The 24,794-nt window shown below is 44.4% G+C and overlaps 2 protein-coding genes across 5 annotated transcripts in view; both read left to right on the top strand.

Annotated features, from left to right (window-relative positions):
• The window catches only part of LOC124113773 (GPI ethanolamine phosphate transferase 1-like), a 36,678-nt gene extending 33,872 nt beyond the window's left edge, over positions 1-2,806 (top strand). For all 3 annotated transcript variants that reach the window (XM_046474368.2, XM_046474450.2, XM_046474331.2), the window contains exons 29-30: positions 1,494-1,610; positions 2,165-2,806. In XM_046474368.2, coding sequence (XP_046330324.2) covers positions 1,494-1,610; positions 2,165-2,338 — 291 coding nt within the window. In that variant the 3' untranslated portion in view covers positions 2,339-2,806. The remainder of the gene's footprint in view (positions 1-1,493; positions 1,611-2,164) is intronic.
• A 5,688-nt stretch (positions 2,807-8,494) lies between these two features.
• Positions 8,495-24,794, top strand: part of LOC124121849 (protein IMPACT-like) — a 35,675-nt gene continuing 19,375 nt past the window's right edge. Inside the window, exons 1-7 of one of the 2 annotated variants that reach the window (XM_048397378.1) lie at positions 8,495-8,636; positions 10,804-10,932; positions 12,219-12,271; positions 13,244-13,306; positions 18,075-18,160; positions 20,044-20,226; positions 22,088-22,185. In XM_048397378.1, the coding sequence (XP_048253335.1) occupies positions 8,598-8,636; positions 10,804-10,932; positions 12,219-12,271; positions 13,244-13,306; positions 18,075-18,160; positions 20,044-20,226; positions 22,088-22,185 (651 nt within the window). In that variant the 5' untranslated portion in view covers positions 8,495-8,597. Of the gene's footprint in view, positions 8,637-8,770; positions 8,912-10,803; positions 10,933-12,218; positions 12,272-13,243; positions 13,307-18,074; positions 18,161-20,043; positions 20,227-22,087; positions 22,186-24,794 lie in introns of those variants that run through there. The other variant, XM_048397377.1, reaches the window with a different exon arrangement.

The following is a 24,794-nucleotide window of genomic DNA, read 5'->3' as shown; positions in this document are numbered from 1 at the left end:
TCCTGTCAGTGAATGCTGTCTGTGTTGTGAAGGGTCCCCCCTAGTCCTCCTGTCAGTGAATGCTGTCTGTGTTGTGAAGGGTCCCCCCTAGTCCTCCTGTCAGTGAATGCCGTCTGTGTTGTCTGTGTTGTGAAGGGTTCCCCCTAGTCCTCCTGTCAGTGAATGCCGTCTGTGTTGTCTGTGTTGTGAAGGGTTCCCCCTAGTCCTCCTGTCAGTGAATGCTGTCTGTGTTGTCTGTGTTGTGAAGGGTTCCCCCTAGTCCTCCTGTCAGTGAATGCCGTCTGTGTTGTCTGTGTTGTGAAGCGTCCCCCCTAGTCCTCCTGTCAGTGAATGCTGTCTGTGTTGTGAAGGGTCCCCCCTAGTCCTCCTGTCAGTGAATGCTGTCTGTGTTGTCTGTGTTGTGAAGGGTCCCCCCTAGTCCTCCTGTCAGTGAATGCCGTCTGTGTTGTGAAGGGTCCCCCCTAGTCCTCCTGTCAGTGAATGCCGTCTGTGTTGTGAAGGGTTCCCCCCTAGTCCTCCTGTCAGTGAATGCCGTCTGTGTTGTGAAGGGTTCCCCCCTAGTCCTCCTGTCAGTGAATGCCGTCTGTGTTGTCTGTGTTGTGAAGGGTTCCCCCCTAGTCCTCCTGTCAGTGAATGCCGTCTGTGTTGTCTGTGTTGTGAAGGGTCCCCCCTAGTCCTCCTGTCAGTGAATGCCGTCTGTGTTGTGAAGGGTTCCCCCCTAGTCCTCCTGTCAGTGAATGCCGTCTGTGTTGTGAAGGGTTCCCCCCTAGTCCTCCTGTCAGTGAATGCCGTCTGTGTTGTCTGTGTTGTGAAGCGTCCCCCCTAGTCCTCCTGTCAGTGAATGCTGTCTGTGTTGTCTGTGTTGTGAAGGGTTCCCCCTAGTCCTCCTGTCAGTGAATGCCGTCTGTGTTGTGAAGGGTCCCCCCTAGTCCTCCTGTCAGTGAATGCTGTCTGTGTTGTGAAGGGTTCCCCCCTAGTCCTCCTGTCAGTGAATGCCGTCTGTGTTGTCTGTGTTGTGAAGCGTCCCCCCTAGTCCTCCTGTCAGTGAATGCTGTCTGTGTTGTCTGTGTTGTGAAGGGTTCCCCCTAGTCCTCCTGTCAGTGAATGCCGTCTGTGTTGTGAAGGGTCCCCCCTAGTCCTCCTGTCAGTGAATGCCGTCTGTGTTGTGAAGGGTCCCCCCTAGTCCTCCTGTCAGTGAATGCCGTCTGTGTTGTCTGTGTTGTGAAGGGTCCCCCCTAGTCCTCCTGTCAGTGAATGCTGTCTGTGTTGTCTGTGTTGTGAAGGGTTCCCCCTAGTCCTCCTGTCAGTGAATGCCGTCTGTGTTGTCTGTGTTGTGAAGCGTCCCCCCTAGTCCTCCTGTCAGTGAATGCTGTCTGTGTTGTGAAGGGTCCCCCCTAGTCCTCCTGTCAGTGAATGCTGTCTGTGTTGTCTGTGTTGTGAAGGGTTCCCCCTAGTCCTCCTGTCAGTGAATGCCGTCTGTGTTCTGTGTGCAGAACGTGATCCCCTTCCTGCTGGTGACGTGTGCGTTCCAGGCGGTCCACGTTGTCACGAGGATCCCGGTGAGGGCCTTGTTCCTCCTGGTCATGCTCATGTCCGACTACATGGGGCTGGTGAGTTGGGCTGTACTTCCATCTCTTCACATTTGCATCTTCATCTTTTCATTGATGTGAATATTTTGAGTTCGAGAACAAAGATATGTAACTATTGCACCAGGTTGTGAGAGAAGACACTTATGATTAACAATATTTAAGACCGGAAAATCTCCGGAAAATGTGGATGTACAGTAAATCCCTGTTATTTCAGATAGTACCGTACCAAGTGAAATTGTTCCTTTTAACAATTGTTCCTTTTAACAAATGTTCAGATTAACAGATGTTCAGATTAACAAATGTTCAGATTAACAAATGTTCAGATTAACAAATGTTTAGATTAACAGATGTCCAGATTAAGAAATGTTCAGATTAACAAATCATGGTCATGTCTCTCTAATCACATGTAGATATTCCCAACTATAAAAACCGGGCTCCAAGAAATTGGCTAATGTTACTCATGTAGAGAATTAAACTCAAAAGCCTCAACTACTTTGCTCCTCCATCATGATGTAACACAATCTCCCCGATATACTGACACGGGAATTAAGATGCTACACCCTGTTCTCTTCCAGCACTTCTTCTTCCTGGTGCGTGACTACGGCAGCTGGCTAGAGATCGGCACAAGCATCAGTCACTATGTGATCGTCATGACGATGATCATATTCCTAATGTTGCTGATGGGAATATCTCATATACTCACCTGTTGTCGCCTCTCATTCCTCCAGCAGAAATACCACCCGGGCTAACTGTGTCGTCAAAATACCACCCGGGCTAACTGTGTCGTCAAAATACCACCCGGGCTGACTGTGTCACCAAAATACCACCCGGGCTAACTGTGTTGTCAAAATACCACCCAGGCTAATTGTGTTGTCAAAATAACGCCCGGGCAAGTAGTATTATGAGGACTAGTCACTGATATGCATATTCTGTAAAACAGGTCCTAGACATGGAGAACTATCTCAGGGCTTACAATCTTCCACTGCAGGATTCTGTTGATGTGTAATCCATTTTTGGGAAATCGTTTTTATCTCTCCACGTCCTCTGTTGAGCACAGGGGACCCAGTGGTGTAAAGTGCTGCAAGTGTCTGCAGGGTTTTGTCCCCTAGCCATACCAGGATGTGCTGATTATGGGCTTGTGTTTTCTGATTTTGACCCAGAATTGTACCTAGCTTGTTGGGTTGACCAGAGTCGTTTATTTATTGTTTAATGCCAAACTCAGCAATATTCCCGCTATATCAGCGTCAATCTATGTGATTGGGATACAATGACTTGCATCAACCAAGTCAGTGAGCCTGACCACCCCATCCCTTTCATCGCCTCTTATGACAAGCATGGGTTGCTGAAGACAAAACAACCAGATCTTCACGAGTGTCACCAGAGTTGTAAACTTCTACAAACTGAGTCACTTTGGCTACTTGCTCCCACAGTAGAAGATATGCAGTGATCACAGCTCTCTCCAGGTGTCTGGCTGGTCGACTGAAATACTGGAAATCTGGAAATTAATGTGTCTCCTAGCCAAAAATGCAACTCAATATCAATGCTACTCCCCCCACCCCATCCCCAGTGGAATGATGCATATCCTTACCTTCATCTAATCAACATGATCAAACAGCACTGCTTAATAGCACTGAGTAGATCACTTCCGTAGAAACAATAAACAGTGTTTTCCTAAAAGCAACACACAGTTTATATGTTTACTCTGTTGACTGGCATTAAGGAAGTTCCAAGGCAATAAAAATAATTGAACCAACAGTTCACTGATTGGTGTGCGGAGAAGGTGTCAACCATCTTCCCGAGGCAAGAGAGTCAACTGACAATAAAAGTCCAGTTTCAACCCTTGCCGAACTAGGCTGGTATTATGGACTTACATTTTGCCTGGACTAACAAGCCTATGCAAAGTCCAATCAAAATCGCGCACCGAAATCAAAATCCGGTTTGTAAACTGTCGTGCAGATTTCGATCGATTGCAGGATTTGCAAAGCATGTGCACTGCCAACTCGTTTATATTGTCCAAATCTTTTCATGTTTTTAATCAAGGTGCTCACATGATTTGATGCATTTCGCGATGTAAGACCCGTTTTATCGCAATATAGATCTTGATTATCGAGCAGGTCGTCCTGACTGAGCGCCGCCATTTTGTGTGAAGCAAACTCAAGTGATACAAGAGGTGGAATCTGATTGGTCCATAGGAGAAGCTTAGAAGGGACATAATTGGTAATAGCCACTGGTGGCGCAACGATCGAGCCCAGGAATTCCAGCCTAGTTCGGCAAGGGTGGAAACTGGACTTTTAAAGTCAGTTAACTCACTTGCCTCGGGAAGATGGGTGTCAACAAGCTTGACACAGGTGGGTAGAACTATTGACTACAGCAGTGATAACTCACCCGTTACCCATTGTGTAATTCCTGTTCTTTGAATGACATTGTTACATACTTGTTACAACTGCTGCTCAGTAACCCATCGTTGTGTTTGTATTCAAGTTGGTATTTCCGCTATCCAAAGTGTGCAGTGAGGCTGTCTTATTGTTGATAGTCATTTTGGGGACATAAATGCAAAGTTAATCAAAGACCACTTGCATTTTCCGCATTTAATTCACGCTAGCGTTAATTTCAAGATTTACAGTACTCTCCAACCATTGTCCCCTCCTTGATAAGCCAGTGTATTATATCTCCATTCTAGGGTTTGGCCGATATTCTGGGCCCAGTCACCACTCTAACTTCATTTCGGAAAGGGAAGGCGCTAACCCCATCTCTCTTATTTCTAACTCAGCACAGAATTTTTCTCTCACGAGCTTAAAATCAACAACAGTCAAGGACTGTTAATATTGCCACTTGTTTCAATCATAAGACAACAGTGCAATTTGATAGGGCATCTATTTTATCCCTTGTCATTCAAATAACTCCTTCGTCACCTGTGGTACGAACATATGCCGTTTTTGCTATGCTGGTGTTTAAACAAAGATCAAATGTTGTATTAAAGTTAGGAAGAAGTTGGTAAGATCATTGGTTTTAAATATAATTTTGTACTGATCTTATGTTTTTGACATATAAGTCTGTGAACAAAGCGATTAGAAAATGAGACCATATTAGCTTCAAACTTTATTGCCCGAGTCAAATATTTTATGATCAGTATTAGTGTGATTGCGACTATTTTGACTCCCAAACCTGGGTCAGTATCCATAAAAGAACACACTCATTTTTGTTTCAAACTGAAGTTCTTTTATGAATATCAGCCTGGATGTAGACAGTTACCCAGTCAGCTGATGGTTCTGGAGCCTCCATCACAGGATCTCAGTGATGAACATTCTTATATATTTTGTTATTTTCATATTTTTTTATCTGAAATCCTGTTTCTATATTTGTATCTATTTGTATACAGCGCTGGATGATAGTGAACCCAGTGGTTTACACACCCTAGTCTTGTTTGATGAAGATCGGCCAGCGATGCACTGTGTTTTGTGCTCTGTGTGCAATCAAAGATTGTTTCTACTTGTTTTTGTTTTTTATCTTTATGTATCATGCCATCTCAAAATTAATTTTTTTCTTTAATAAATCATAATTTTCATTGGTGATGATGTGTTTCAGGGAAAGATTGTCATGGTATGCTGTGTTTATTTTGTATCAAGAAATAAAGATCCTTAAAACACTGATAATATTATTTTCTGATTTTGACTTGCTATTTTAATTTAACTATGACCAGAGAAGCTTCTAATTATTCTGAAACCATTTCCAAAATATTTTTTCAAAATTCCTTACACATGTACTTGCTTTTTCCAAACTTGTGGCCTTTTCACTGTGGACATTAACAAACTCACATTCAGAGTGTCAACCAGAGAGTCCATGGTCTAATGAGTCTGTGTTAAGCCAGCTTCACCAGAAATGTAGATATACAAGACAGTTGTATACGGCCATCTTGGGGCTCGTCACTTCATACATCAAGCATCAGGGGGGTGGTATCAGTGGGGGTCAGTTCTGTGACTACGTGACAAAAATACCACTATTTGCTGGTAGTAGGTTTGAATCCCTGGTTCACTGTGATCGCGGTCCTTGGTTTGTCAGCACCATACCAGCTCTCATGGCTGTTTCCAGCAAGGGGAATTGTGCCGCACTGTTGTTCTCACCAGGGTTGACACACTATGACTGAACCCTGGCAACAAACACATCCCACTCACTCACACACTGGAGTCTGTTCATCCTCCACACCCTGGGGGTATAATGTTCACATACGAGCACATGAACTGTTTTCTTAGAAGTTGACGGATGACAAAATAGACACAATTTCTGGATAAAAACTTCTTTATTTTACTGTAATGGCAACGTTTCGGTATAGAGGCAACGTTTCGGTATAGATGCGTATACTGTTGTCAAGGATCTATACCGAAACGTCGCCATCACAGTAAAGTAAATTATTATCCCAAAATTGTGTCTACTTTACTAGCACATGCATCACTCGTCCGATTCCAATAGTTGTCAAGTTTAAAAAAAAATTGAAATCATGTAGTATGTATCGCTTTACGCACATTGTGGTCATAGTATCACATCCAGTGACAGCCCTGTTTTCTGTGCAGGTTCATCTTGGTGTCTTCTTTGGTATTGTTGAATCTGTTATCCCTTGCTCAGGCCTAGTGTGTCAGGGGAGATAATCTGCTGTCTTCCAATGTTACAATAAAGTGTTTTTCAATATCAACATGTGTGTTATATTTTTTTCAAATAGACGTATGAAGAATGCTTTTCTAACACACAAGCAGTGTCTGTTTTAATGAATGACACAAATGAACATTTATTTGTGATGAGAAATTGGTGTATATTGTTGACAATTTGTTATTAAATATACAGCATTAATAACAAGCATCATGTTCCAAGTTTATGCCATCTTCCTGAGGCAAGAGAGTTAACTGACTTTAAAGTCCAGTTTCCACGAGTCAGTTAACTCTCTTGCCTCCGGGAAGATGAGTTTATGCTGATACAGGAGAGGATTTGAGATTTGAGAGGAACATCGGATGTTCAGTCAGTGAAGCGGGGAAACAGGGTTTATTGTCATGTTAACATTGTGGGGTGGTGGGGTAGCCTAGTGGTTAAAGTGTTCGTTCGTCATGCCGAAGGCCCGGGTTCAATTTCCGCAATGGGTACAAAGTGTGAAGCCCATTTCTGGTGTCCCTCGCTGGAATATTGCTAAAAGTGGTGTAAAACCATTCTCACTCACTCACTTAACATTATTGCACTCACATAGCTACGCCCATGTGTGTGTGTGCTTCTACTCGTCACTAATGGAAGTGACACCTCTGTCGAATAGGTTTGACATTAGCTGCAGAGCTTTAAGAGTGCCATGCCACAGTTTAACGTGGATACCCCACTCAGACACAGTATACAGACTTTTGTTTTATACCCATAATGCCAAGCCCCACCCATGGTAACAACATATTTTAATGTCTTTTGGTATGACAAAAGGCCGGAATCGAACCACCATCCTATCAGCTCTCGGGGCTGGCACTCTATCCACTCCACCATGGAGGCTGTTCAGTGAAGAGAAAATGAGTTTACACAAGTTTTCAGAATTCAATTCTAATACCGTATTCGAGGTAATAAGCGCCCCGCTCTAATAAGCGCCCATGGTGATATTTGCTAATATATTGGCTAGTGAACAATCCCAATAAGCACCCCTTCCGATTGACCAATGTACACAAGACTTATTTACTCATGTATTATACACACTCGTGTGTTATATGTACCCTTAATTATGGGCAATTAAATTCTCGAAAAATATATCTGTCGTATATAAACATTTCAGAGTGTCAGCATAGACCACAAAATTTACGTTCACCATTTACCAAAATAATATTCTAATAAGAGCCCCCTATTTCTAATTTTGAGAGTGCCCTGGGCGCTTATTACGGCAAATACGGTATGGCCACACAAAGCAGACTCATGGTATTGTTATATTATCCCATACAGGGAGTTATGTCTGATTCATTGTGCCATGCTTTTTGATAAATGTCTGTCCAAACTATAAGGGATTAAGAAGTCATTCTTTTTTACACTGGTTCACTGAGTTAAATTTGGTGCAGATATACATAACAAATGTTAATAGTTAAATGGAGATGTTTTGCAAACAATGACTACGGGGTCTGCTTGTTGTTTAAAGCCGCACTCAGCAATATTCCAGCTATATGACAGCGGTCTGTAAATAATCGAGTCTGGACCAGACAATCTAGTGATTGACATCACGAGCATCGATCCGCGCAATTGGGACACAATGACATGCATCAACCAAGTCAACGAGCCTGACCACCCAATCCCGTTAGTCGTTCAATTAAACTTCACTCAGCTTAGATAAAATCTGGGTGCCCTCTAGGGCTGGGACGGGTAACTCGGGTACCGGGTCGGGTGGGTACTGAGAGGACCCTGTACTCACAAGACTACCCGGACCCGTGGTTAGTGACGTGATGTATTGTTTCATGACAAAAAATCACTATAAAACTACATTGTTACACGATAATTTTAAGTCTCTAATGTTCGCATTTCTTCATGACTATGAACACGTTCCTTCTGACTTAAATATGTTTGAACAAAGCTAAAACTTAAGTCAACTTCAGTGTGAACAGATCTTTTTATACGTGTATCTAAAAACATTCTGCCAGAGTTACTGTCAAACTATTACCAATCGGACATTTTGTACCTATCTCTTGACACCAACAGCGGGTACCTGGGTAGGAGCGGGTAATAGGGGTGTGGGTACCCGGGTAGTAAATTTGGACTCGTCCCAGCCCTAGTGCCCTCCAATAAAATACAGCTGCATTAACAGCAACGATTGTTTAAATCCGTGTGTTGTAATGATTGAAGTGGAGTAAAAATAACGCATCTGGAGTAACATGACCAGAGAAGTCACGTGACAGTCACGTGATGTGTGTAAACTTACAAGATGGTCGCGCAACACGTTGTAGTTCTTGGAATTCGTGTTCGATAATGTTCCAGCAATGATCTGTTTTACCGTTATTTGAAAGAGCCGTGATGGCGGAAGAGGATAAGGAAGATAATCTTTCCAAGCAGGTGAGAAAGTGACACCAACCCATGCTAATTAGTCGAATGATCATATTTATAACTGTTACCAGGTTACTCGCCGTTGACTTAACTGAAAACTGTGAAACCGAAAGTACGTTCATTCCCAGAATAAGATTAGAAAATGAAACTTCGATAGAGGGTATTTTTGGTTGAGCTAATTATAAAATCTACGTGCATATTGATATAGCTATATCGCAAATCACGATCAAACGCTAGCAATGTCGAAAAGAAGCAGTCGCACAAAGAAAAGGAGCCGAAAGCAGGTAAACCTCACATCATACCGTATATTAGTGATATACATATGGTCACTGATAATACCGATAGTTGGATAATAAGTTGCAAATGATATGTTTGAAACTAATTGATTGTGGACGATACCTGTGATGTTGTTCCTGTTTGTCTGGTGCGTTCATGTATACATCCAGACTGAAATAGGGCTATAGTGATGTCCGCAGTTTCCTTGATGGGTCAAACGGAGTAACGGAGAGCACTTTGATATACTGATGTTTGGATTTCTTCATTTATGTTAAACAAAACGATAATGTTTTCTTCACAATGATTTCGCTCAGTCAATGAAATGGGTCACAATATGACTACCTGTGACTATACAGACTATGTAGTGTCATGGGCGGATACAGCTTTTTTAAAAGGGGGGGGGGGGGGTGCACAATTAAGATCTATTTATTGTCTTTGGTGATAATTTATAAAGAAATAAAGATTTTTTTCGAAATAAAAAGGGGGGGTGCGCACCCCTGCAAACACCCCCCCCCCCCCTCTCTCTCTCTCTCTCTCTCTCTCTCTCTCTCTCTCTCTCTCTCTCTCTCTGTATCCGCCCATGAGTGTCATTGAGTTTCTTGCTGTACACAGAACACACTAGTGTGCTCTTACGGTGGAGGGGCGGTCGGGTAGCCTAGTGGTTAAAGCGTTCGCTCGTCGCACCGAAGACCCGGGTTTGAATCCCGACATGGGTACAATGTGTGAAGCCCATTTCTGGTGTCCCCCACCGTGATATTGCTTGAATATTGCTAAAAGCAGCGTAAAACCAAACTCACTCACTCTTATGGTTGATCATGTTGATAGCTAACAAAGGGTTATTCCAGAGCCTATCATGCCTAATGATACATTGGTTCATACTCATGTTGACAGGACTGAATGAGGTCGTCTTTGCCAATAAGATATACCATGGTGTTATCTAGGATTACTGATTGAGAAAAATATTATTTGTTCAAAATTGTGATTTAATTATTTATTTATTGTAATTCGGAGATATTTTGAAATAATATTCTTATATTGTATTCATTACAATAATGTAAAACTATGCATTTTAAGCCTCTAGCCCAATTATGAGCTGTGACTTATCTCTTTGGGCTCTCATTTAAAAAACTGCAACTTATTTTGACCAATGGATCAACATGTAAGTTTACTGCTGGCCGATAGGACCAATGCAAATGTGAAACTATGGACCCGATACGAGATCTACCTTCCATGGGCCTACGGGCAGGCGCTTATTTCGAACACTGATTATCAGGGTAATACACATAACCTTCAGAAAGCCATAACATTAGTTAACTATAGGAACATGAATTGGGAAATGTTGACTCACAATTAGGGAACTTTTAGTGACAGTTGCTGCAGATTTGGGCCGACTATTTTCCTCTGACTCTGATAGATCCCTGTATCTTCCTGTTGATAAGATTAAAATATGTCCCAGCCCACAGAATAACAGTGCAAAACACAAATCATGAAAGTTTGAGTAATGATCAATGTGTTGTAAATGATAAGCTATTAATCTGATATTTAGTTTTTAGTGTATAACACTGTTAACAGTATTATGTATATAATAATCATAATGTCATATGGCATTAGAATATCCACTTCGTTTCGTGATGCAGCGTCTCAGTTGCCTTAGACATGTTGAACCTCCAGTATGGATTGTACCTTGTTTTGTGAATTAAATTTCATTTGTTGCAGGGGGCTGTCAGGTAGCCTTGTGGTTAAAGCGTTCGCTCGTCACACACGAAGACCCGGGTTCAGTTCCTGATATGGGTACAGTGCGTGAAGCCCATATCTGGTGTCCCCCGCCGTGATATTGCTGGAATATTTCTAAAAACATTGTAAAACCATACTCACTCACTAACTCACTCATTTGTTGCAGATAGATGAGATCGAAGTGTTGACATCCATATATGGTGATGAGTGGCACGTTGAAGATGAGGCTATCCGTCACTACTACATCGACATACAAGGTGACAAGGAATCGGGGAACTTACAGCTCAGGCTCTCGGTGAGTTACTCCTTCTCTTTTCTTGCAATTTCTGCAACGTCTTGTGGCGGTTATATTTATCCCCTGCCACGAAGTGGGTATAGGAATGGGTGCTGTCCATCCGTCATGTTTTGTTTCTGGAACAGAACTAAAAAACCACGAGAGATATCTTAACCAAACTTGGCACATAGATTTAGTTAAACATAGGTTTAGTGGTGAACTTGTGTCTTTTGGTAGTTTGTGATTTAAATTTTTTTATTTTTCGAGTTTCCATGGCAACGACTTTGACTTAGACTGAAAACGGCGATAGTTTTTCTTTCCTGAGCAGATCATGAAAACCATACAATATTCCTTGCCTTGCACACAACCGGACATGTCATATTGGCAGGGGATATGACTATTTTATATTGGTGGGGGATATGAGTATTTCATGCTTGTTTTATCAAATGTTGGAATCATCTTTGGTGGGAGACCCAGTGACTTCAGTAGACTTCGGTCTTGAAGCTAGGTACATCATGCATGGAACAGACACAGCCTCTAATAGTAGAGGCATGAAGGGGAGACAACTTTGAATAATCCTGTGGACTGACATCCATATTTTAGGGTGTCAACACTTACCATGCTTACTATGGTTACATATAATATTGGAATGATTACCATGATTGTTGACAAATCTTGAAGTGTAATTACAGTAAAGTACGGTTATATCGAACTCAAAGGGACTACTAATTTTATTTCGTTTTAACCGTAGTTCGTTATAAGCATATATACAGCATAACTACAGCAAATAGTCGGGACCAAAAAGTAAGTTCGCTATATCATGTATATCCGTCAGTTAGTTATAAGCGTGTTCGTTATAACCGTAGTTTACTGTATGTATATATTTATGAAGTGGTTAACAGATACAACCTTTGAAATATATATTTGATATTATTAATATTTTCTCCACAAATACCATGAACAAGAATGAATTTTATCAACTTGTTACATCAGTTAAAGGTAGCCGATTAATCAATCTGATTAAGATAAGATCTGCTCCGATATGACACTTCTGCTTGAAGAACGGAGACACATTCATCAGGTCCTCAGGAGGTCGTGTCACATGAACTTTGTATCCAACCAATCAGCATTGAGGCTAACTTCTTGGTAGAACCTTATCATTTGAACAGTGATGAAATGTGTTCAAACTGTAATCCTTAAAGAAGCGATTTTGGGATACAAACTGGCACAAGTCAGTTTGTTTTTTGGGTTGTCCTATGTGTTATCACTTATGCTTATATTGCTGACTATGAATGTTTTGTTTGTAGGTGATTCTGCCCGTGGAGTATCCGAGTGGAGCTCCCCCCCAGTACCGTGTCAAGTAGGTGCTGGAGGAACACTTTCAGTTCCATCACTCCCTCAGGCCTGGCCCATGTCTTACTTGGCTAAGGGCCAAACACTAAGTGTCACAAATGATGAATAACCTTTCAATTCGTTCGCTCATCACGCCGTAGACCCGGGTTCGAATCCCGACATTGGTACAATGTGTGAAGCCCATTTCTGGTGTCCCCCGCTGTGATATTGCTGGAATATTGCTAAAAGCAGCGTAAAACCATACTCACTCACTCATTTTAATGCCTGTGATGTAAATTGTACAAAGTTCTGTTGTACTGTACTTCCAAGTATTTAAGATCATATAAGATGACACTTTTTTATCCCGAAGGAAATTTGGGTTGCATCAGCACAAAGTCTTAGCTTATTGATAAATGCACATACAAATATATAAGAGCATCACAAACGTAATTAACATTAAATGTGGCACTAGTGAATAAATGTTAAAAAATTATTGATCACAAAACTTATTATAAGCCCTGATTGTTCTCAACATTGGCAATCATAGTAATCAACATTTAATCATAGTAACAATGTTAATAAACATATTTGTGTTTTTTAAAGTATTTTTGACCAACCAATGTGATGTTTTCAAGAAGAATAATCTGTGAAAAAAATAACCAGAAATAAAATGTGATTGCTCCCAGACTTTTGCCTGGAAGTGGGACGGTCGTAGCACTGAGGCCACACATTCTGATGTGAGCGTTGTAGAGATTGTACTCATCAGTAGATTGCGACAGTATGCAGTAATATGTACAGCAGTAAACAGCAGTAAACAGCATCAACAGTATTCCATCCGTATATCATGTTGAGACTGCATGTCTGTTCAAGACGAGTCATGTAAATACATGTATTTCAATTGTAAGGCCAGAAGAACCTTTTTGCACATTTGCTATTTCAAGTATTGTCTTTCATCATGATTGTTGTATCACTTGGTGATGTGATCCTCCTCTTTTTACAGCGCTCCCTGGCTGAGAGGTGAAAGTCGCATGCAGCTGGAAAATGCATTACAAAATATATACCTGTAAGTAGTCACTGGCTTCATCATGCTAGTACTTGGAGGTGGGGTGGCCGAGTGGTTCAAGTGTTCTAGTACTTGGAGGTGGAGTGGCCGAGTGGTTCAAGTGTTCCAGTACTTGGAGGTGGGATGGCCGAGTGGTTCAAGTGTTCTAGTACTTGGAGGTGGGATGGTCGAGTGGTTCAAGTGTTCCAGTACTTGGAGGTGGGATGGACGAGTGGTTCAAGTGTTCTAGTACTTGGAGGTAGGGTGGCCGAGTGGTTCAAGTGTTCTTGTACTTTGAGGTGGGGTGGCCGAGTGGTTCAAGTGTTCTAGTACTTGGAGGTGGGATGACCGAGTGGTTCAAGTGTACCAGTACTTGGAGGTGGGGTGGCCGAGTGGTTCAAGTGTTCTAGTACTTGGAGGTAGGGTGGCCGAGTGGTTCAAGTGTTCTAGTACTTGGAGGTGGGATGGCCGAGTGGTTCAAGTGTACCAGTACTTGGAGGTGGGGTGGCCGAGTGGTTCAAGTGTTCTAGTACTTGGAGGTAGGGTGGCCGAGTGGTTCAAGTGTTCTAGTACTTGGAGGTGGGGGGGCCGAGTGGTTCAAGTGTTCTAGTACTTGGAGGTGGGATGACCGAGTGGTTCAAGTGTACCAGTACTTGGAGGTGGGGGGGCCGAGTGGTTCAAGTGTTCCAGCACTTGGAGGTGGGGTGGCCGAGTGGTTCAAGTGTTCTAGTACTTGGAGGTGGGGTGGCCGAGTGGTTCAAGTGTTCCAGTACTTGGAGGTGGATTGGCCGAGTGGTTCAAGTGTTCTAGTACTTGGAGGTGGGATGGCCGAGTGGTTCAAGTGTACCAGTACTTGGAGGTGGGGGGGCCGAGTGGTTCAAGTGTTCTAGTACTTGGAGGTGGGATGACCGAGTGGTTCAAGTGTACCAGTACTTGGAGGTGGGGGGGCCGAGTGGTTCAAGTGTTCCAGCACTTGGAGGTGGGGTGGCCGAGTGGTTCAAGTGTTCTAGTACTTGGAGGTGGGGTGGCCGAGTGGTTCAAGTGTTCCAGTACTTGGAGGTGGATTGGCCGAGTGGTTCAAGTGTTCTAGTACTTGGAGGTGGGATGGCCGAGTGGTTCAAGTGTACCAGTACTTGGAGGTGGGGGGGCCGAGTGGTTCAAGTGATCCAGTACTTGGAGGTGGGGTGGCCGAGTGGTTCAAGTGTTCTAGTACTTGGGAGGTGGGATGGCCGAGTGGTTCAAGTGTACCAGTACTTGGAGGTGGGGTGGCTGAGTGGTTCAAGTGTTCTAGTACTTGGAGGTGGGATGGCCGAGTGGTTCAAGTGTTCTAGTACTTGGAGGTGGGGTGGCTGAGTGGTTCAAGTGTTCTAGTACTTGGAGATAGGGGGGCCAATTGGTTCAAGTGATCCAGTACTTGGAGGTGGGGTGGCCGAGTGGTTCAAGTGTTCTAGTACTTGGAGGTAGGGTGGCCGAGTGGTTCAAGTGTTCTAGTACTTGGAGGTGGGGGGGCCGAGTGGTTCAAGTGTTCTAGTACTTGGAGGTGGGATGACCGAGTGGTTCAAGTGTACCAGTACTTGGAGGTGGGGGGGCCGAGTGGTTCAAGTGTTCCAGCACTTGGAGGTGGGGTGGCCGAGTGGTTCAAGTGTTCTAGTACTTGGAGGTGGGGTGGCCGAGTGGTTCAAGTGTTCCAGTACTTGGAGGTGGATTGGCCGAGTGGTTCAAGTGTTCTAGTACTTGGAGGTGGGATGGCCGAGTGGTTCAAGTGTACCAGTACTTGGAGGTGGGGGGGCCGAGTGGTTCAAGTGATCCAGTACTTGGAGGTGGGGTGGCCGAGTGGTTCAAGTGTTCTAGTACTTGGGAGGTGGGATGGCCGAGTGGTTCAAGTGTACCAGTACTTGGAGGTGGGGTGGCTGAGTGGTTCAAGTGTTCTAGTACTTGGAGGTGGGATGGCCGAGTGGTTCAAGTGTTCTAGTACTTGGAGGTGGGGTGGCTGAGTGGTTCAAGTGTTCTAGTACTTGGAGATAGGGGGGCCAATTGGTTCAAGTGATCCAGTACTTGGAGGTGGGGTGGCCGAGTGGTTCAAGTGTTCCAGTACTTGGAGGTGGGATGGCCGAGTGGTTCAAGTGTTCTAGTACTTGGAGGTGGGATGGCCGAGTGGTTCAAGTGTTCTAGTACTTGGAGGTGGGGTGGCCGAGTGGTTCAAGTGTTCCAGTACTTGGAGGTGGGATGGCCGAGTGGTTCAAGTGTTCTAGTACTTGGAGGTGGGGTGGCTGAGTGGTTCAAGTGTTCTACTACTTGGAGGTGGGATGGCCGAGTGGTTCAAGTGTTCCAGTACTTGGAGGTGGATTGGCCAAGTGGTTCAAGTGTTCTAGTACTTGGAGGTAGGGTGGCCGAGTGGTTCAAGTGTTCCAGTACTTGGAGGTGGGGTGGCCGAGTGGTTCAAGTGTTCCAGTACTTGGAGGTGGGATGGCCGAGTGGTTCAAGTGTTCTAGTACTTGGAGGTGGGATGGCCGAGTGGTTCAAGTGTTCTAGTACTTGGAGGTGGGATGGCCGAGTGGTTCAAGTGTTCTAGTACTTGGAGTTGGGGTGGCCGAGTGGTTCAAGTGTTCCAGTACTTGGAGGTTGGGTGGCCGAGTGGTTCAAGTGTTCTAGTACTAGGAGGTAGGGTGGGCGAGTGGTTCAAGTGTTCTTGTACTTGGAGGTGGGGTGGCCGAGTGGTTCAAGTGTTCTAGTACTTGGAGGTAGGGTGGGCGAGTGGTTCAAGTGTTCTTGTACTTGGAGGTGGGGTGGCCGAGTGGTTCAAGTGTTCTAGTACTTGGAGGTGGGGTGGCCGAGTGGTTCAAGTGTTCTAGTACTTGGAGGTGGGGTGGCCGAGTGGTTCAAGTGTTCTAGTACTTGGAGGTAGGGTGGCCGAGTGGTTCAAGTGTTCTAGTACTTGGAGGTGGGGTGGCCGAGTGGTTCAAGTGTTCTAGTACTTGGAGGTGTAGTGGCCGAGTGGTTCAAGTGTTCTAGTACTTGGAGGTGGGGTGGCCGAGTGGTTCAAGTGTTCTAGTACTTGGAGGTGGGATGGCCGAGTGGTTCAAGTGTTCTAGTACTTAGAGGTAGGGTGGGGGAGTGGTTCAAGTGTTCTAGTACTTGGAGGTGGGGTGGCCGAGTGGTTCAAGTGTTCCAGTACTTGGAGGTGGGGGGGCCGAGTGGTTCAAGTGTTCTAGTACTTGGAGGTGGGTTGGCCGAGTGGTTCAAGTGTTCCAGTACTTGGAGGTGGAGTGGCCGAGTGGTTCAAGTGTTCTAGTACTTTGAGGTAGGGTGGGCGAGTGGTTCAAGTGTTGCAGTACTTGGGGGTAGTGTGGCCAAGTGGTTAAAGTGTTTGAGTACTTGGAGGTGGGATGGCCGAGTGGTTCAAGTGTTCCAGTACTTGGAGGTGGATTCGCCGAGTGGTTCAAGTGTTCTAGTACTTGGAGGTGGGGTGGCAGAGTGGTTCAAGTGTTCTAGTACTTGGAGGTGGGATGGCCGAGTGGTTCAAGTGTTCTAGTACTTGGAGGTGGGGTGGCCGAGTGGTTCAAGTGTTCCAGTACTTGGAGGTGGGGGGGCCGAGTGGTTCAAGTGTTCTAGTACTTGGAGGTGGGGTGGCCCAGTGGTTCAAGTGTTCCAGTACTTGGAGGTGGGGTGGCAGAGTGGTTCAAGTGTTCTAGTACTTGGAGGTGGGGTGGCAGAGTGGTTCAAGTGTTCTAGTACTTGGAGGTGGGATGGCCGAGTGGTTCAAGTGTTCTAGTACTTGGAGGTGGGGTGGCCGAGTGGTTCAAGTGTTCCAGTACTTGGAGGTGGGGGGGCCGAGTGGTTCAAGTGTTCTAGTACTTGGAGGTGGGTTGGCCGAGTGGTTCAAGTGTTCCAGTACTTGGAGGTGGAGTGGCCGAGTGGTTCAAGTGTTCTTGTACTTTGATGTAGGGGGGGCGAGTGGTTCAAGTGCTCCAGTACTTGGGGGTAGTGTGGCCAAGTGGTTAAAGTGTTCGAGTACTTGGAGGTGGGATGGCCGAGTGGTTCTAGTGTTCCAGTACTTGGAGGTGGATTGGCCGAGTGGTTCAAGTGTTCTAGTACTTGGAGGTAGGGTGGGCGAGTGGTTCAAGTGTTCTAGTACTTGGAGGTGGGGTGGCAGAGTGGTTCAAGTGTTCTAGTACTTGGAGGTGGGATGGCCGAGTGGTTCAAGTGTTCTAGTACTTTGAGGTGGGGTGGCCGAGTGGTTCAAGTGTTCCAGTACTTGGAGGTGGGGTGGGCGAGTGGTTCAAGTGTTCTAGTACTTTGAGGTGGGGTGGCCGAGTGGTTCAAGTGTTCCAGTACTTGGAGGTGGGGTGGGCGAGTGGTTCAAGTGTTCTAGTACTGTGAGGCGAAGTGGTTCAAGTCTTTTATTACTTGGAGGTGGCGTGGCCGAGTGGTTCAAGTCTGATATGGTATTTTTAACTCGTGTGTTATAACGCCTATGTGATGAATCCCAGCACTGAACAAGACAAATCCTCGTCTAGTCCTGCATATTGTGTACTTTGTCTTTACTTTATCTTTTATTTGTATTTTAGTGGGGTATCAATGTTAAACTGTGGCATGGTATCTCAGTGGGCTAGCAATGACGTTATTCTAGACTAGTACAAGCAGGCATTGCATGCATGCACACACAAGTGTGCAGGTGAATGCACATTCAAGCATTTCGGTGAATGCACACAAGCGTGCAGGTGAATGCATGTTGTTAGTGCAATATAATCACCTCCTTTTGTTTCATGTGTTGTCTGTCTTGTTTCAGGGAGAATCTGGGAGAGAGCATCCTGTATTTGTGGATAGAGAGGACGAGGGAATTCCTTCAAGAACTGACTCAGGCAGGCGACGGAGGTACAGGGTCAAGTTATTGCTTAGGCTAGACCAATTAAAGGAAGAGAATTAATGGATGTCAACTTCTTTGTTATGAGGAACACAACGTTTCGGAGTATATACTTACTCCTTCGTTAACCTGATGAAGGAGTAAGCATATGCAGTGAAACGTGTTCCTCATAACAAAGATGTAGACATCCATTAGTTCTCCTCCTTATGTGTAACACGTCTAAATGCCTTCCAAAGACTAGAAGGGGGCACGGGTGGCCCAGTCATTTAAGGCGACGCGATTCGCTGTGCAGAGTTGCATCCCTTTGGCACGCCAGAAACCTATGATTGTGGGTTCAAATCCCGCTTTGCCCCAGTTATGTTTCAAGGTTTGTCAGCACCATACCCGTGTTCGTGGGTTTCACCAAAGTGGTAAACGTCTGAGACCTGCATCACTTTGGGCTGTCCTCCCACATTAAGCTGATATAACTGGACTACTGTTAAAAGCGGTGTTAAACCCAACTCACTCACTCACTCACTCAAAGACTAGACAAGTTTACTTCCTGGTTTTATGCCCAAAGGATCATAAGGCAGGCGGAGGGATAGATTAAAGACAACAAAGAAATGGTTAAATGTATTGCTGCACTTTGCTACACTCATCTTAATGGATTAATTTTGTGTGAGAAAGCAGAACATTCAATCGAGCTGCTATAACCTGTACCATGGAATGTTAGTCTACTGTCTTGGTGTCGCTGTGGGATGAGGACCTTGATTAGCAATGTTCCTGCTGGCTTTTGAAACTGCCAGTCCTTGTGGCAACTCTAAAAATTACCAGTCCCCACAAATAAAATAACATATGAAAATTATTTGGTTTTAATTCTTTCAACATCATGTTCAGTACAAACATGTCATATCTGAAGTAACTTAGTTAGATCTATATGTCATTCACACAAACATCAGTCACAATTTACTCTCTTTTTTTAACACATTGAGACAAGGCGCTCCAAATTGATATTTTGACCTAGAAATAGACAAGGGGAAACCCTGATGGTAACAGACATGCTGACTTAGTTCGAAAACTGGTAAAAAAAAAGAGGGTAATTACCATTAAACGGGAACGCGGGATTAGTGTTTTTATAGATTTCAATGGTAGTTAAACTTGATTTAATTTCCTGATTTACAGTATGTAGGGACAGAGACCATATATCGGTATATGGTCTCTGGGAGGGACTAGGATGCGGGTGTGGTCATGCATCCCCTGAAACGTGCCTTATGTCCCAGCCACTTCATGCAGGTTTCTGAGGCAGCTCACACAGGATGAAGGTTGAAGTTGGTGAAACGTTCTCTGTCTTCATAGAGTTAGACCGCTTTGAAGCTCTGAATTGAAGCATAACTGGGTCGGACCCAACAAGAGACAACGTAAACACACATCCAGCCAGCTAGATCCTTTACTCTCAAAATTCACAAGCATGCGCTCACATATGACGTCATCAGTATCGATGACATAGGTACAGTGTCATGTGATCATGTTTACACTATAGTCATGTGATGACTATAGATAGCAGACAACAGTTGACAGGCACAAAAAAATACCAAAATGTTTAAGATGTGGAAAATGTTCCTTACATGTCGTTGAAGATGAATTTAACATTTTGCTTGTATGTGGTTATTATTAATGTGATAATTAAGGAAAATAATATTGAAGAAAAATATGATGTACATCCAAATAAATATAAGTTTATCTCTTTAATGTCAAAACGACAATTTGAAATCTTTCTCTCTATATCTATCATGCCATGTTAATAAAGAAATGAATCCTTGTAGCATTTCTAACCGCTTCCACATAGTCATGTATTCTGTACTATGGGCCTGTGGCGTTAGTTATGTATAATCAAACTCAATTGAATATTTCCCAGCTACAGCAGGAGTGATTGACACGCCCACAGTGTCTGCGGAGTCGTTGTCGGATGACCTGGTCTCGGCGTGGACGGACCCCTCCCAGGGTGACGGGGCAGATGGGGCTGGGGTAGGACATGAGTGGGATAAGGAGGCGACAGGGGAGACTACTCTGTCACAGTTCATGAAGAAGAAACCTGCAGGTATATATATAGCATTCATTGAGGGATTACTGTTTGTTTGTTTTATGTTTAATACCACACACAGCAATATTCCAGCTATATGACGGTGAACTACACATACAAATGTCTTGGCCAGACAATCCAGGGATTGATATTGTAAGCTATGCACCACACCATCGGGATACAGTGACAGAACCAACCATTTGTAAAACTGTCTCAGTTTCCCTGGGTCGGGAGGTGTTCTGTTCAAGTGTAATTGTGCATTCAGGATTCAATGTTAACATTAGTCTAATTGGTGGGCATCATCTTCCCGAGGCAAGAGAGTTAACTGACTTCAAAAGTCAAGTTTCCACCCTTGCCGAACTAGGCTGGAATTCCTGGGCTTGATTGATTGTAGCACCACCAGTGGCTATTATGAGTTACCGTATTCAGGGCGCTCTCAAAATTAGAAATAGGGGACGCTTATTTGAAAGATCGTAAATTTCGTGGTTTATGCTAACAGCCTGAAATGTTTACATACGACAGATGTATTTTTCAAGAATTTAATTGCCCATAATTAAGGGTGATATAACACACGAGTGCGTATTATACACGAATAAATAAGTCTTGTGTACATTGATCAATCGGAAGGGGTGCTGATTGGGATTGTTCACTAGCCAATATATTAGCAAATATCGCCGTGGGCGTTTATTAGAGCGGGGCACTTATTACGTCGAATACAGTATGTCTCTTCAAAGCCTCTCCCATGATTCCACCTCGCGTATCACTTGCATTTGTTTCAAACAAAATGGTGGCGCCCAGTCAAGACGATCTGATCGATAATCAAGATCTATATTGTGATAAAATGGGTCTTACATCTCGAAGTGCATCAGATCAAATGAGCACCTTGATTAAAAACATGAAAAGACTTGGAAAATATGTGTTGACAACGAGGTGTCGGTACACATGCTTTGCAAATCTTGCAATCGACCGAAATCTGCACGACAGTTTACTAACCGGATTTCGATTTCGGATTTTGATTGGACTATGCATAGACTTGTTCGTCCAGCCAAAGTATAACTCCATACTACCAGCCTAGTTTGACAAGGGTGGAAACTGGACTTTTATAGTCAGTTTACTCTCTTGACGCGGAAGATGAATGGGCATTGGCTTGACTTTCATATTGCAAAGTATTGCAATAATGATTCGTGTGTTACGATACGTACCACAATGTATTGTATGCTTTCTGTCATCTGTTATTTGTAATGAACCTCAATAAAAAAAACTCCTTTCCCCACACGGTTTTAACCCCTTCATTAATGTCCGCCATTTTATTGGATGTTGCTATGGTCACAATGTATGGATAATAGACATATTATATACAGGAAACTGGTCCCGAATAATTTCCCTTCTTCGATCACAGATAAAGATGAAAAAATGTATGATTTTGAAAATATAATATACAGGTATTTTCCAAATGTTTATGTAATATTATTTAATTTTTCCATATCATAGTATTTACCGGTAATACAGCACACTTCTAATTGTCTGGTAGGTCGAGACTAGGAACTTCAGGAAGGAATAGTGAGCTAACGCTTGTACTATTACGTCAATGGCAGATCATTTTTGCAGATTAGTGTAGAAATGTTTATTTCTAAGCCAGGCATTTAATAATTGCTATTATATCCTCTATTTCCCCTCACCTCCCCCCTCCACCACCCTCATCACCTCCCTCATCCACTTCCCTCCTCCCCTCCCTCCCTCTCCCTCTCTCCCTCTCCCTCTCTCTCTCTCCCTCTCTCCCTCTCCCTCTCTCCCTCTCCCTCTCTCTCTCCCTCTCTCCCTCTCCCTCTCCCTCCTACAAGTACAAATCTGATTAACACTGATGCATGTTGTTCCCCAGAGGAAGCCCCCTGCCCAGTCATCTACCACAGTGAATTCTTGTGGGATCGGAAAAGCAAGTTCCAGTCTCATCTGGCGGCAGTTTTCAAAAAGGAAGAGGTATGATGATGTTTAATCATGATGATTGTTACTGGCAGCTCAGGGTCACTATTCATTTTTAGTGAAATATTTAAATTCTTCATGGGTGTTATATTTACATTTTGTTTTCACAGGTTACCCTTGGAGTGAGTTATTTGTATTTGATGAGAACACCAAATGAGTCACACACATACACCCCTGTACACACACATACACCCATGTACACATACACCCATGTACACACACACACCCCTGTACACACACATACACCCCTGTACACACACATACACCCCTGTACACACACATACACCCCTGTACACATACACCCCTGTACACACACATACACCCCTGTACACATCTACACCTGTACACATACACACCTGTACACACGTACACACACATACACCCCTGTACACAAATACACCCCTGTACACACACATACACCCCTGTACACACACATACACACCTGTACACACACATACACACCTGTACACACATACATCCCTGTACACACATACACCCCTGTACACACACACACCTGTACACACACATACACACCTGTACACACACATACACACCTGTACACACACGTACACACCTGTACACACGCATACACCCCTGTACACACATACACCCCTGTACACACACATACACCCCTGTACACACACATAAACCCCTGTACACACACATACACCCCTGTACACACACATAGACCCCTGTACACACACATACACCCCTGTACACACACATACACCCCTGTACACACACATAGACCCCTGTACACACACATACACCCCTGTACACACACATACACCCCTCTACACACACGTACACACATAAACCCCTGTACACACACATACACCCCCCTGTACACACAAATACACTCCTGTACACACATATACACACACCCCTGTATGCACACAAACACCCCTGTACACACATACACCCCTGTACACACACACACCTGAACACACACATACACACCTGTACACACACGTACACACCTGTACACACACATACACACCTGTACAAACGCACACACCCCTGTACACACATACACCCCTGTACACACATACACCCCTGTACACACACCACCTTTACACACACATACACCCCTGTACACACATACACCCCTGTACACACACCACCTTTACACACACATACACCCCTGTACACACACATACACCCCTGTACACACACATACACCCCTGTACACACATACGCCCCTGTACACACACATACATCCCTGTACACACACATACACCCCTGTACACACACATACACCCCTGTACACATACACACCTGTACACACACATACACCCCTGTACACACACATACACACCTGTACACACATACACCGCTGTACACACATACACCCCTGTACACACACATACACCCCTGTACACACACATACACCCCTGTACACACACATACACACCTGTACACACATACACCCCTGTACACACATACACCCCTGTACACATACACACCCCTGTACACACACATACACCTCTGTACACACACATACACCCCTGTACATCCACATACACCCCTGTACACACACATACACCCTGGCACACACATATACCCCTGTACACACACATAAACCCCTGTACACACACATACACCCCTGTACACACACATACACCCTGGCACACACATACACCCTGGCACACACATGCACCCCTGTACACACACATAAACCCCTGTACACACACATACACCCCTGTACATCCACATACACCCCTGTACACACACATACACCCCTGTACACACACATACACTCCTGTACACACACATACACCCCTGTACACACACATAAACCCCTGTACACACACATACACCCCTGTACACACACATACACCCTGGCACACACACACACATACACTCTAGCACACACACACTCACACACACATACACCCCTGTACACACACATAGACCCTGGCACACACACACTGACATAAATCCCTCTACACACACACACACACACACACACACACACACACACACACACACACCTGTACACACACACACACACACACACACACACACACACACACACACACACACACACACACACACACACACACACACACCTGTACACACACACACACACCTGTACACACACATACACCCTAGCACACACACATACATCCCTGTACACACATATTCACCCCTGTACACACACATACACCCCTGTAAACACACATACATCCTGGCACACACACACACACACACACATATATATACCCCTGTACACACACACACACATACACCCCTGTAGACACACATACACCCCTGTACACACACATACACCCCTGTACACACACATACACACCTGTACACACATGTACACACACATATACACCTGTACACACATATACACCTGTACACACACATACACCCCAGTACACACATACACCCCAGTACACACATACACCCCTGTACACACACCACCTTTACACACACATACACCCCTGTACACACATACACCCCTGTACACACACATACATCCCTGTACACACACATACATCCCTGTACACACACATACACACCTGTACACATACACACCTGTACACACACATACACCCCTGTACACACATACACCCCTGTACACACACATACACCCC

This window comes from Haliotis rufescens, unplaced genomic scaffold (genome assembly GCF_023055435.1).
Source record: "Haliotis rufescens isolate VD_foot unplaced genomic scaffold, xgHalRufe1.0.p SCAF_17, whole genome shotgun sequence".
NCBI classification, from domain to species: Eukaryota; Metazoa; Mollusca; class Gastropoda; order Lepetellida; family Haliotidae; genus Haliotis; species Haliotis rufescens.
This window is presented reverse-complemented; position numbering and strand designations above follow the sequence as displayed.